The sequence below is a fragment of the Xyrauchen texanus genome, chromosome 50 (assembly GCF_025860055.1).
Source record: "Xyrauchen texanus isolate HMW12.3.18 chromosome 50, RBS_HiC_50CHRs, whole genome shotgun sequence".
NCBI lineage: Eukaryota > Metazoa > Chordata > Actinopteri > Cypriniformes > Catostomidae > Xyrauchen > Xyrauchen texanus.
In genome coordinates this window covers 3,876,353-3,890,224 of record NC_068325.1, presented here as the reverse complement: position 1 = coordinate 3,890,224, position 13,872 = coordinate 3,876,353, and the positions used below count along the sequence as shown (strand labels likewise).

The 13,872-nt window shown below is 46.8% G+C and overlaps 1 protein-coding gene across 2 annotated transcripts in view; it reads right to left on the bottom strand.

The window, feature by feature from the left end:
• Nucleotides 1–1,389: 1,389 nt before the first annotated feature.
• The window catches only part of LOC127641488 (lisH domain-containing protein ARMC9), a 56,012-nt gene continuing 43,529 nt past the window's right edge, over nucleotides 1,390–13,872 (bottom strand). For both annotated transcript variants that reach the window (XM_052124521.1, XM_052124522.1), the window contains 2 exons: nucleotides 13,610–13,791; nucleotides 1,390–2,012 (listed from right to left, as the gene is read on the bottom strand). In XM_052124521.1, the coding sequence (XP_051980481.1) occupies nucleotides 1,990–2,012; nucleotides 13,610–13,791 (205 nt within the window). In that variant the 3' untranslated portion in view covers nucleotides 1,390–1,989. The remainder of the gene's footprint in view (nucleotides 2,013–13,609; nucleotides 13,792–13,872) is intronic.

Here is a 13,872-nt window from a genome sequence, read left to right as displayed (position 1 = left end):
CCTCTTGCCACCAGGACCTGTACTTAAATAAGCAGCAGAATATGGATGGATGGATAAAAGTACAAATATTTATTGTTATAGTTCTCGAGATTGCTACATATGTCCCTTTATACACAGTGGCTTGCATGTTTTCAGCATTTAACAATCCAAGTTCTTATGTGATCAATCAAACATCTTCTTTTGTGCGTTATCATGTTGTAAGCTTAGCAACATGCTAACCTCACACTCTACTTGTCCTTCATGGAATAAAAAACATGATCATAATAATTTGATGATAACAGTACAATCTGTTTAATCTATATTCATTATCTGAAAACAGAATATTTACCCAATTATTTGTATTTAATGTGTATTTTTATACTTTTTAGAATATTGTTTTATTAGCTTAGCAGCATGCTAACATCCAACTCTACTTGACCGTCACGTGTGGAGTGCTATTTAAGTGGTGCACATGGTTTCTGCCAATTTAGAGCTTTCTAAATGAGGGGTATGAGGTTCAATTTCAGTTAAGATGCTGTAGACAGCTCAATGTGATTTGAAACAAAGCTCATAAAAGGGGTAAATGATGTAAAGAAAAATTTACACTTGTTCATCTTCCTGTCTCAATCTATGACCATTGAAAGATATGGACGCTGCCATGCTAGGCGACTCAACGACCACCTGGATTGTGACTCATTATGTCATGTGCAGCTGGTTTCCTTGTATTGTTCGTTGATCCCATTTCCATGATTGGTGCATCAGTAAACAATGCAAAGCCTAAAGTACTCTAAAAACATGTTGATTCTGCTAAAGACCCACACAATAAGGTGCACTTTTGCCTTGATTTCACTCCATATGTGCGTTTAGATAATTAATGGTGTTTTCCAAGACAATCCTCACTTTTAAAACTGCTCACACTTATGGTTAGTGATTTGAACAAAGCCCTGACACTACGTCTTTTGCTTTCTTTCATTATTAAACTGACGTTGCTCAATACAAATCATTTACCAACAGTAAAACTGGCACTTGAAAGAGATTTTCGAGACTAGATATGTGTAATTAGGCAACACAAGCGAGAAAAAGGACATACAACACCAGCATTACAGACATGTATCCAGCAGTTCACTTGAGTTTTCAACACTGTTGTGCTCAGTTGGGTGTTGAGTGCGTTCAGATGTGCAGATGTTAAGGCCGGAAGGACATGACACACAGCAGGGCACTGATCAAAATATAATGAATCCAAAATCGGCTTTTAGAGCAAAGTGAAGTGCAGAGTAAAGTTACACACAACATACCTTAGGTGTACATATTACTATTTAAAAAATAATGACCTTGTTCTTGTGATTTCTCATCAAATGCATATTATATCATTTTAGGCTGCAATATCCTGACACCAAAATGTACTTTTCTTATATAAAATTTATTGCAATGTACAAAAATATTCACAATTCATAACTACGAATCCATTTCAAAACACAAATAAGACTAAAACAGCAACAGCTACAGTACTACAAATGAACACCACCTCATGCCAAACAATTATGGTTAAATATGGTTATACAATTTAAAACAATCCTATATGAAGGTAAAACCATAAGCAGGAAACCACAAAAGCTGAAAAAAACACTAAAATACCCATCACATGTGCAAATACAGTTCATAAGCACTATACATCTACATTCACTAAAACAAGCTTCATTCGTCTATGTTTTGAAATAAGTATGCTCCCTGTGAGTGAGGGTGATGGAGATTTAAGAGTAACAAAGCAAGAGCAGAGCGCCAGGCGTTTGGAGGCTTGTGGCATAATGAAAGTACTTGTTGTGATTATTGCTAAAGCGTGTTGTGTTACAGCCAGGGTTGAAAAGTCCTCGGGGGCCACAATCCTGAGCCTTGTTCCACCAGCCTCACTGTCATCTCTGTTGGCCTGATCCTGATAAGAACGCTGGATGCTGTTACAGGAAGTTGGATGCCCCTCTGGCGATAGACCCCTTCTGATGAAAGGTTCCCTTTTCACTTCCTGTTGGATTGACTGCCTGGAAGGTGAAAAGACTATCAAATGATTGAACATCAAAACAAGCATGTAGAGAACATATTAACTTGCTAAATAACCTATTTTATTTACAGATTACCTAGTTTATTCGTAACAAAGTTAAAAAGAAGAATTAAGTTTATACCTACAGTATAGTACAGCATATTGTATATGGATGATTTTCACAATACCAGTCAAGAAAATGTTTTACCATTTCCATTATTTCGAATTATGATTCTCATTATCATAATTCAGTATGTATATTTTTTTCACTGTATTACAGTTAAAAATAAAAAAAATTTCCACATTGCTGTAATGAGAAATGAGGAGTAAATTGTGAAAATGTGAAAATGTAAAAAATGTTAATGGCTCTAAAACAGGCTTCATTTTCTATATGCAAAATACAAATTAAAAGTTTGGAATAATGTACAGATTTTGCTGTTTCGGAAGGAAATTTGTACTTGTACTCAGCAGGAAACCGATGGAGTGCATACTCCAGGTAGGGAAGGAGGTATTGCCCCAAGTGAAGGAGTTCAAGTACCTCGGGGTCTTGTTCACGAGTGAGGGGACAATGGAGCGGGAGGTTGGCCGGAGAATCGGGGGCGGTATTGCACTCGCTCTATCGCACCATTGTCACGAAAAGAGAGCTGAGCCGAAAGGAAAAGCTCTCGATCTACCGGTCAATTTTTGTTCCTACCCTCACCTATGGTCATGAAGGCTGGGTCATGACCGAAAAAACTAGGTCGCGAGTATAAGCGGCCGAAATGGGCTTCCTCAGAAGGGTGGCGGGCTTCTCCCTTAGAGATGAGGTGAGGAGCTCAGTCATCCGTGAGGAGCTCAGAGTAGAGCCGCTGCTCCTTTGCGTCGAAAGGAGTCAGTTGAGGTGGTTTGGGCATCTGGTAAGGATGCCCCCTGGCCGCCTCCCTAGAGAGGTGTTTCAGGCACGTCCAGCTGGGAGGAGGCCTCGGGGAAGACCCAGGATTAGGTGGAGAAATTACATCTCCACACTGGCCTGGGAACGCCTCGGGGTCCCCAGTCAGAGCTGGTTAATGTGGCTCGGGATAGGGAAGTTTGGGGCCCCCTGCTGGAGCAGCTGCCCCAGCGACCCGACTTCAGATAAGCGGTTAAAGATGGATGGATGGATTCACCAAAGTGGCATTCAATTGATCACAAAATATGGTCAGGACATTACTGATAAAAACAGCACCATCACTATTTAAAAAAAGTTATTTTTGATCAGTTCTAGACAGGCCACATTTCCAGCAGCCATCACTCCAACACCTTATCCTTGAGTAATCATGCTAAATTGATAATATGGTACTAGAAAGCTATTTGGTTCATTAAATGAAGCTTAACATTGTCTGTGTTGTATTTGAGTTGTCACAGTATGTAATAGACTGGCATGTCTTAAGGTCAATATTAGGTCAAAAATGGCAAAAAGGAAATGGCTTTCTCTAGAAACTCATCAGTTTTGAGGAATGAAGGCTACACAATGCTTGAAATTGCCAAACAACTGAAGATTCCATACAAAGGTGTACATTACAGTCTTCAAAAACAAAGGACAACTGGCTGATTGACTGATGGACAAATTGACTAAGAAATCCATTGTATGTGTACATATTACAATAAAAGTTCTCCACTATTATAAAATTACTCAGATACTGTGAACGATGATTACATTTCCCATAGAATCCCAATACTGGCCAATGAAGAGCTAAATCTTCCTCATATTTCAGAAAGCCATTCAAGTACAAGATACACAATATGTGTCATGTCTGTAACACCAAGACCTTGAAAGAAAAAATGCAAGCATATTTGACTCCAGGGTAAAAAGAAAACACAAAGAAATATCAGGGTCATATTTCATATTTCAATTTCAATTGATCAGCTTGTGGTCAAAACAGGCATTGTGGATGCACTTTAGTAAGATTAGTAAGATAAAATGATGGCCCACTTACAACAGGAAGTAAACATAATGTGGACCATGTGTGCATTATAGAGGATAATTGACTTTCTACTAATGCATCAACAGGAAGGAGTCACCACCAAATACAATATGGACAATAAAGACGAGTCTAATTTCATCTTATTTCTGAGAAAAGCAAGTTAGATGGCCTGACCTCACAGTGGAGTAAATATAAAATGTTAAAAGAGACAAGATAAACGTTTAATGTATTAGAATCATAGAAAAGAAGAATAGAATCATTTATTTTGGTCACACATTATACACACAGTTTTTAAGTGTGCCATTTTCAATATACGCCTGAAGCCGGCAGCTGCAGAGGGACGCACGAGGGAGGTGCATGAGGATGGGGTAGAGTGCAGATATTTGAGGAGGATTTGTCGCCGGCCCAGGTTTGCATGACTCTCTCCTCCAGCCAGGGAGCACGCTGACACAGCGCTCGATGAGATTGTTTGTGAGTGCATGAAAACTTGAGAAGCTTCGCTTTCGTTTTCGATTTGAATAAAGAACTACACTCCACTACGTCCATAGTAACGCCACTCACTCATCAGCTGTCGCCTGGATACGTGTCCTCTGTGCCACGGTTGTTTGTTAGGCATGCTCATTAGCTGACACAACAACACACGTAAAAGTACTAACACAGGAATGAAATGCATTTTAAAATGAATTCTACTTAATTCATATTGTTATATAAAATTTGTCATCCAAATAACGTAATTTATTCATGTCTGTAACTGTAATCAAATTACTTAATTTGAAAAGTAACTAGTTACATTACTGAATGACCCAAAATTGTAATTGGAGAAATGCAGCCTTAACACCAAAAAACCAATTAGCTGGCAAGACTGACTAGCTAGCACCAGGGCTAGAATGGAAAGAGTAATTGGCCCCGGATTTTACATAGCAACTAGCCCAAAAGGTGTTCACTGTCCTTTTCGGCGTTTTGTGGTGCTGTTTTGTGGTCCGTTCTGCATAACGCGGTGGCTCATTTGAGCTTATTGCAGCCCATTCGGCCCGTTTCGCGGCCGACCCACCGGCCTGCTCAGTTCTCCCGAGGGCCAGTCCGCCCCTGATCGGCCCCAAAGTGCGTCGGCCCACCGGGAAAATGCCCGGTATACCAGATTACCAGTCCAGCCCTGACTAGCACTAATGTCCATTGCTAGTGCTAACACTATTTAACCCTTACCAATGCTGTTTTATTCCTTCATGTTAATTGAAGGCAGACTTCTAGATAACAATAGCTAGTGAACTCGCTAACGGTAGTTAGCCTAGCTCGCTAACTGGCTGCTGACTAGTTATGCTTTTCCACAAAAGTTGCATGTCAGAACTTCTAATATAGAGGTACTGTATAGAAAAATATGTACAACTAATATTCATTTCACTACTATTTACACAAAAAATAACCCAAATACCTTTGACTTAAACATATATAAACACGTTCTACAACTAAAATGCAACAAATGACACCTTTGATACTCTTAAAGACATGCTTTGACATCATAAAGACCCTCAGCTGTTCTGCAGCTGTAGTTCTCTTACGAGAGGTTCTCTCGTATTATGTAAGCTAGCTTACGCTACGGGAAAGATTAATCTTTTCTGAGATATTGAAGCCAAAACATTATCCTTAATTTTGTATCCATTGTCAACGCAGTGCGGCAGCTGCAGACCTTGAGCGGGCTAGCTAGCGAGCTCATTGGTTGCTCTGCGGCAACTGCTGCAGCCTATAGACGAGCTTGGGCGAACTCGCATCCAATGAGAGGCGTCCGCGCGCTCACTGCATCAAAGCCCGCCAAAAAGGGCGTGACTAGAGTGCATATAAGCTTAGTTCGTAGGCTGGAACCCTGATTTTCATCTCTTCAGCGAAGCTCTTCGCATCTCTGAACTGGAAGCTGCGTCGCCGTTCGAGGGGCATCTAGCAAGCGTGGACAGCGCTCGAAGAAGCCGGCCGTCTTCGCCACCTTCAGCCATCCGGCGACGTATCCTTTTTTAGAGCAAGCCAAGTTCCTCAGCGAACTTCACAAAAGAGTATCGAGCGTCTTTTTAAAGATGCCTCGCACTTCCTGCGGCTCATGCCGCGCTCCTCTCAGCGCCGGAGACCGACACATCATCTGCGCTCTCTGCCTGGGACTGGGGCATGCAGAGCTCGCCCTCGCTGACGGCTGATGCGACCTCTGCGAGGAGCTTCCGATGTCGACCCTGCGGGCTCGACTCGAAGTATGCAAAACCGGAGCTGCCGCGCCGCCTTCTGTTTCGCCGCGCCGGAAGAAGCGCCGCACCCAAAGGCTGCCGGAACCGGTTATAGAAGCGACTGTCTCGCCGGAGCCCCTCCCTCGAGCATCGCGTTCACCCTCCCCGCCCCCCCGGGACGCGCAGTTGCCGTCGAGCGGCCGCACTGCTGCCACCTCGAAGAGCGAGGCGGAGGACAAAGGCTGCTGTTCCATCATGGCTTCGGACAGCGAGGAGTGGTCACAAGCCTCCTCAATGGCCCAGGAATCCAGCAGGACCCGCGCCGGAGTCGAAGGGGAACTGATACGCCTCCTCACACAGGCCGTCGACCGCCTCGGGCTCGAGTGGTCACCGCCCGTGAGCAGGCTCCCAACAGACTTGACGGCTGTTTTCTTCAAAGCCGTCACCGCGCGGCGCCCGCGGCCCGGGCCGCTCCCTTCCTGCCGGAACTCCACGCCGAGCTCTCTAAATCGTGGAACGCGCCTCTCTCGGCCAGGACTCGATCCCACGTCTCCACCGCTCTCGCTTCAGTGGACGGCGCCGCCGAGAAGGGCTACTCTTCCATCCCCCCCGGTCGAGGATTCGGTAGCAGCACACCTTTGCCCGCCCTCCGCGAGATGGCGGTCTAAACCAGTGCTCCCGTCTAAGGCCTGCAGAACCACTTCCACCTGTGTTGGCCGCGCATATTCCGCCGCCGGCCAAGCCGCATCTGCTCTGCATTCCATGGCCGTCTTGCAGATCCTCCAAGCGGACCTTCTTCGGGAGTGGGATGAGAGAGGCAGGCACCCAGAGGCTGTTACAGATCTAAGGAGCGAGACAGACCTCGCCCTTCGCGCCACCAAAGCTGCAGCCCAAGCTATAGGGAAGTGCATGGCCTCGCTGACTGTAACCGAGAGACACCTGTGGCTAACGCTAGCCGACATGGGAGAAACTGAGCGCTCCACGTTCCTCAACGCGCCGCTCTCTCCGTCCGGTCTCTTCGGTTCTGCGGTAAGTGGCATTGTTGACCGTTTTTCGGAAGTCCAGAAAGCCACCCAAGCCATGAATCTCTTCCTGCCTCGCCGCGCTAGCTCCTCTGCAGCCCGCCCACGTAACCAGCCTCCTGCACGAGCATCTTCACAGCGCCCAGCTCAACAAAGCCAGACTTCCCAGCGCCGACAGGGCGGCCGCCTCAGATTGTGCTCAGACAGCCGCCGTAGACCACCGCCCCCCCCGCGGGCCTCGGCCTAAGATTGCGCTGAAACCTGAACAACCGAAGTCCTCCTAGCTTTGTTGAACAAACGACGGCTCAGTCCCGCCGCGGCCGGACCACCGTCAAAGCTTCGCCCCCTGTCAGTCCCCTTCTCTCAGGCTACTGCAGTGGTGAATTTAGCAGCCAACAAGCCGGTGACACTGCCCGCTTGCCTGCACTCAAACGCCGTTTTCACGGCGACCCAAATAAATCTTGTAAAGAGCAAACATGTCTTATGTGTAGAAAATGTGCCCACAACCCTGTGTTCGCCCCTACACACAAGCATAACACATCCCGTGCCCCTATCAGAGCACGCTCTCATAAAGCGGTTACGAACCGCTCGAGCGTCAGAGTCAATGAAGGCGCCCACAAATGCGTGCGCGCGCCCATTCTCTGGCCGCTCTGTCACACGACCAGCCCTATGTGTAGAAAACGTGCCCACAATCCAGTGTTCACTTCTGCACACAAGCACTGCATGTCTCAGGTCCCCACCAGAGCACGCTCACATAAAGCGGTTACGAACCGCTCGAGCGCTAGAGTCAATAAATGCGCCCACGAATACGTGCGCGCGCCCATTCTTTGCCCGCTCTGTTACACGGCCAGCAAACATTCCTCTGTGTGTAAGTCCCGTGCCCATGACTATGCTTGCGCATCACGTAACAGATGTGACTCTTTCCCCATTCATTCCAATCGGGAAGTCACTCACAAAACAGCCTGTTCATGCTGTTTAAGCAATCATGCATAAACACACTAAACGCGCTCACACATTTTGTTCAGCGCTCTGTGTGCGGCAATCAGAGCGAATTGGCCATTCACCCTCTAGCGTTACGCTTCAAAGCGTGGGAAGCTATTCCAGGGATATCCAAGTGGGTGTTAAGCACAATACAACAGGGCTATTTGCTACAGTTCGATCGCTGCCCTCCTCGCTTCAGAGCGCGGCTCGAAACCACTGTGAACACGGAAGCAGCGTGCATGCTTCGTTCAGAAATAGCAAGCCTTCTGTGCAAAAGGGCCATAGAGAAAGTGCCACCCTCTCTGAGCGAGTCGGGGCTTTACAGCCGTTATTTTCTTGTTCCCAAGAAAGACGGCGGCCTCAGACCCATATTAGATCTCAGGGTTTTGAACAAGGTGCTTGCAAAAAGACCGTTCAAAATGCTTACAATCAGGAAACTCCTCGCGCATGTGCGCCAGGGGGACTGGTTTATTTCTCTCGATCTGAAAGATGCATACTTTCAGATTCAGATAAATCCCCGTCACAGGCCATTCTTGAGATTCGCCTTCGACGGCCAGGTTTATCAATACACCGTCCTTCCGTTCGGCCTGTCCTTAGCGCCCCGTACTTTCACGAAGTGCATGGATGCGGCGCTCGCACCCCTGCGGAGTCAGGGTTTGTGAATTCTGAACTATTTGGATGACTGGCTGATTATGGCTCAGTCACATATGGAGCTTCTGTCTCACAGAGCAGTTCTCCTCAGCCATCTGAACAGTTTGGGTCTTGCAGTCAATTGGACCAAGAGCTCACTACAGCCCAGTCAGACAATTTCCTTCCTTGGGATAGAACTAGACTCCGTGGCAATGACGGCTCGCTTATCTACACAGCGCGCGCGCCGTGTTCAGCGACTAGCCGCATCCTTTCAGATGAACAGCCTCACGCCTCTGAAGAAATTCCAGAGAGTGCTAGGTTACATGGCCTCAGCCGCAGCAGTACTTCAGCTGGGTTTACTGCACATGCGCCCGCTACAGCAATGGCTAAGCACCAGCGCGTCTCGCCGGGCTTGAGCCACAGGCCGCCAGCCCATCAAGGTGACTCAGACCTGTATTTCAGCTCTGCAGCCTTGGACAGTGGCCGAGTGGTATCACCGAGGAGTGACAATGGGAGCTGTATCTCGCCGAAAAGTCATCTCGACAGACGCGTCCAACACGGGTTGGGGCGCGGTCTGCGAGGGCTCTCCGGTTTTCGGCCTATGGTCAGTTCAGGAAAAGCTCCTTCACATAAATTGTCTGGAAATGATAGCGGTCGAGTACGCGCTCGTGCGCTTTCTTCCGGTCATTCAGGGTCACCACGTCCTGGTCCGTTCGGACAACAGATCTGTGGTATCCTACCTAAACCGTCAGGGCGGTGTCAGATCCAGGAACCTTTTCCATCTGACGGAACGCATACTGAGTTGGTCCCAGTGCCACCTGCGCTCGCTGAGGGCGACGCACGTGCCAGGCCACCTGAACGACGGCCCGGACAGACTGTCCAGAGACAATATTCCCCCAGGGGAATGGTCCCTGCACGCTCAAACAGTCCAGTATGGCACCTATTCGGCAGAGCAGAGATAGACCTCTTTGCGTCAGAAGAGAACTCTCACTGCCCGATATTTTTCTCGGAAAGCGAGGACGCGCTGGCCCAGGCGCCCGCTTTACGCCTTCCCCCCCGTCTCGCTATTGCCACAGGTAATGCAGAGGATCAGGGAAACGCGTCACTCGGTGCTCCTCATAGCCCCGCGCTGGGAGAATCAGACATGGTTCCCGGAGCTTACGCAGCTGTCACTAACAGCGCCATGGCCCATCCCAGTGAGAGCAGATCTCCTCTCTCAAGCTCGCGGCACAATCTGGCATCCCCACCCAGAGCGCTGGGCGCTGCATGCGTGGGTGATCAACGACTACCCGTCGCTCTGCCAGGAGTAATAAATACCATTATACATGCTAGAGCCCCTTCCACAAGAAGACTCTATGCGTCAAAATGGTCTGTGTTCTCAAAATGGTGCACCGACAGAGACCTGGACCCGCGGACATGTGGGGTGTCGTCGCTGCTCGTATTTCTACAAGAGCTGCTGGATAAGGGCAGATCCCCATCCACGCTCAAAGTGTATGTGGCAGCCGTTGCGGCGTTCGCTGAACCCCTGCACGGCCAGTCATGGGGAAAAAACGAGCTGGTCATCCGCTTCCTTAGGGGAGCTAGAAGGATGAACCCCCCCGCGCCCCCCATCGGTTCCTATCTGGGATCTTTCTATAGTTCTCGAAACTATGAAAGCCCCCCCCTTTCGAACCACTTCAATCCGTGGATTTGAAATACCTTTCACTCAAAACCGTTTTTCTGACTGCCCTGTCATCAGTCAAACGTGTGGGAGACCTTCACGCGCTGTCTGTCAGCGCTGCGTGTCTTGAGTTTGGACCAAGTGACTCCAAGGTCATTTTAAAACCTAGACACGGCTATGTTCCCAAGGTGATCGGTACTCCTTTCAGAGCACAGGTCATTTCCCTATCGGCACTACCAGCATCCGATAGCGAACGCGACGCCAATCTCCTTTGCCCAGTCAGAGCACTGAGATTGTATACCGCGCGCTCCGCCGCTTTCAGACGCTCTGAGCAGCTTTTCGTTTCGTTCGGAGGGCGCACCAAAGGTCTCACCGCCTCGAAACAGACACTATCTAGATGGATAGTGGACGCTATTGCTGCTGCATACGCGTCAAAACACCTGCCATGCCCGTTGGGCATTAGGTCTCACTCCACTAGAGGCATGGCATCCCCGTGGGCATGGTCCAGCGGGATTCCCATTCACGACATATGTGTGGCAGCGGGATGGACTTCCCCCTCCACATTTGTCAGATTTTACAATATGGAAGTGCCCGCTCTGCAGGCAAAACTACTAGCGGTTTAATACGCTACAGCTCCCCTGGTGAGCTGCACTGATGGGACACATTCCACACAGACCGGCACCGCCGCTCTGTCGTTCCCTTCCCACTATGTGCTTATATATTACACAAACACTGACCCGCATTCTTGCCGGCCAAATCTTATTTCCCCACTCATAAGGGCTCCCCCGGGTTCCCCCTTAATTCCCTGGGGCTCATACAGTGGATGCTTGGCGCGCACGGCGTTGACAATGGGTTCCCGTAGCGTAAGCTAGCTTACGCAATACGAGAGAACCTCTCATAAGAGAACGTATCGGTTACCTAACGTAACCTCGGTTCTCTCTAGATGAGGGAACGAGTATTGCGTAGCCGGCCGTGCTCGCGCCACGAGCGACTTTTCGCTTCAGTCAATGAAAACCAGGGTTCCAGCCTACGAACTACGCTTATATGCACTCTAGTTACGCCCTTTTTGGCGGGCTTTGATGCAGTGAGCGCGCGGACGCCTCTCATTGGATGCGAGTTCGCCCAAGCTCGTCTATAGGCTGCAGCAGTTGCCGCAGAGCAACCAATGAGCTCGCTAGCTAGCCCGCTCAAGGTCTGCAGCTGCCGCACTGCGTTGACAATGGATACAAAATTAAGGATAATTTTTTGGCTTCAATATCTCAGAAAAGATGAATCTTTCCCGTAGCGTAAGCTAGCTTACGCAATACTCGTTCTCTCATCTAGAGAGAACCGAGGTTACGTTAGGTAACCGATACGTTCGTACTGCTTGACAGCTGTTCCAATAAAAACTAGAACACTCAAACAAATGAAAGAGTAAATAAACAGACATCCCAAGTCAAACAACACCTCTGTATTTGCATTTATAATAATCTCTTGTGTCTCCATTTCCTCTCTTTGTCCCCCTTTACCTTTGATATTTCTTTTGTATTACCAAAAATTCCACGTGCAAACAAGGTTAGCTAAAACTGCCACCAGCTTCTGTAACTTAAGCCTTTCCCTCTGAAATCAAACACTCTGGGAACGCCAGCCACCTTAAAGTGCAACATTTCCATTAATCCTTCTGTTTTCTTTGTTCAAATGGGATTTATATGGGGTAAAGTATGTGGAGAAACCTGCATAAAAAACAGAATGAGTCACAAACAATGCGTAACAACAATAAAATCAAGGTTTTGGCCATCAGACAGAGTGGCACTACAGCACATGGGCATGAGAAAAATACTTCACTAATGCTACCACTTACAGGAAGTACTAGAGACACACAAAAACATGGAAGAGTATGTTAAAAAAATGTAACTGGCAGTAGAGTGCACAAAGTAATTCAGATACAGGTCAGGAGCTTCAGTTTGGACTGTGGCATGATTGTTGGTGTCAGACAGGCTGGTTTGAGTATTTCTGTAAATGCTGATCTCCTGGCATTTTCACACACAACAGTCAACAGTGTAAAGAGAATGGTGCGAAAAAGAAGAAAACCCCCCCCCAAAAAAACATTAATTGAGCGGCAGTTCTGCAGACGGAAAAGGCTTGTTGATGAGAGGTCAACGGAGAATGGCCAGACTGGTTTGAGCTGACAGACAGGCTATGGTAACTCAGATAACCACTCTGTACAATTGTAGTGAGCAGAATAGCATCTCAGAATGCACAACACGTCGAAACTTGAGGCGGATGGGCTACAACAGCAGAAGATCACTTGGGCATATTATTAGGAACATAGTGTTCCTAATAAAATGTACATTTATGTACATTTAAGCTTGTCTTGCCAAAAAAGCTTGATATTAACTGAATCTGTTCATGTGAACCTTAAAAATGTCCCCTTTAAAACACCAAAAGATTTTGTCCATTGGTTTTATGGCATGTAAATTTATACTTGTAGAGTATGTAGATTTATACCAGTAAAAATGTACATATTAAAATAATTAAAATAAATGATGACAAACCAGTTTCTTCTTCTTTGAGACACATTGTAAAGTAAATACATTTATGATGTACCATGATTAATCACAGAAAACTGTATGATTAATTAGTTAATTCGATTCACAGCCCTTATATAGTGTATATGTATGTATGTATATATATATATATATATATATATATATATATATATATATATAAAATGAATAGTTCCAACTTGAGTCACGTTTGAAGCTGTTGTAAAATGACTATTCAGGCCTCCTGAACCCTGAATATTCTTTAAGGTGGTTTTGCATTGCCCCTAACAACACTATTACCATGATAAAAAAATCAACCAAAAAAAAAATCACCGTAATCACCACGGCCTGATTGCTTTAGAATACTAGTAATGGCTTACACTGATGACACACACAACATATGGTGCAATTGCAAGTAAACGTATGTAACAAGGGCGTATGTACAGAAGACATATACTGTATGCATACATCACACAGTAAGAAAATCTCACAGACCCATCACATTGACAATAAGGGGACGATCTTTAAACATGGGTGGGATTAGTGTCTGATCCCAGAGATAAGATACATACACAATGATTGTTTAAGGGATGTGGTCTAGGTGTCAGTTTTGATGGGAATGTTGATACTCACTCTGTTGGCTGGGCCGCCCGCTCGAGCCCCCGCCCGAACCAGGCCTGCTTATGCTCTGCTGTGGCTCACTGTTGGAGAACTGGGGGGTGAGCAGGGGGAGACGGGACCTGCCAGTGCTGCCTGCGTCACTGTCAGGGGTGCGAGGAATCTTTGACCGGCTTGTAAAGCCCATGGTCTGCCCGCTATGGGAAGAAAATGAGATGACACAAGATAATTTACATTTACAATTAGATTTTTGCTGATTTCGAGTTATTCACAATGAC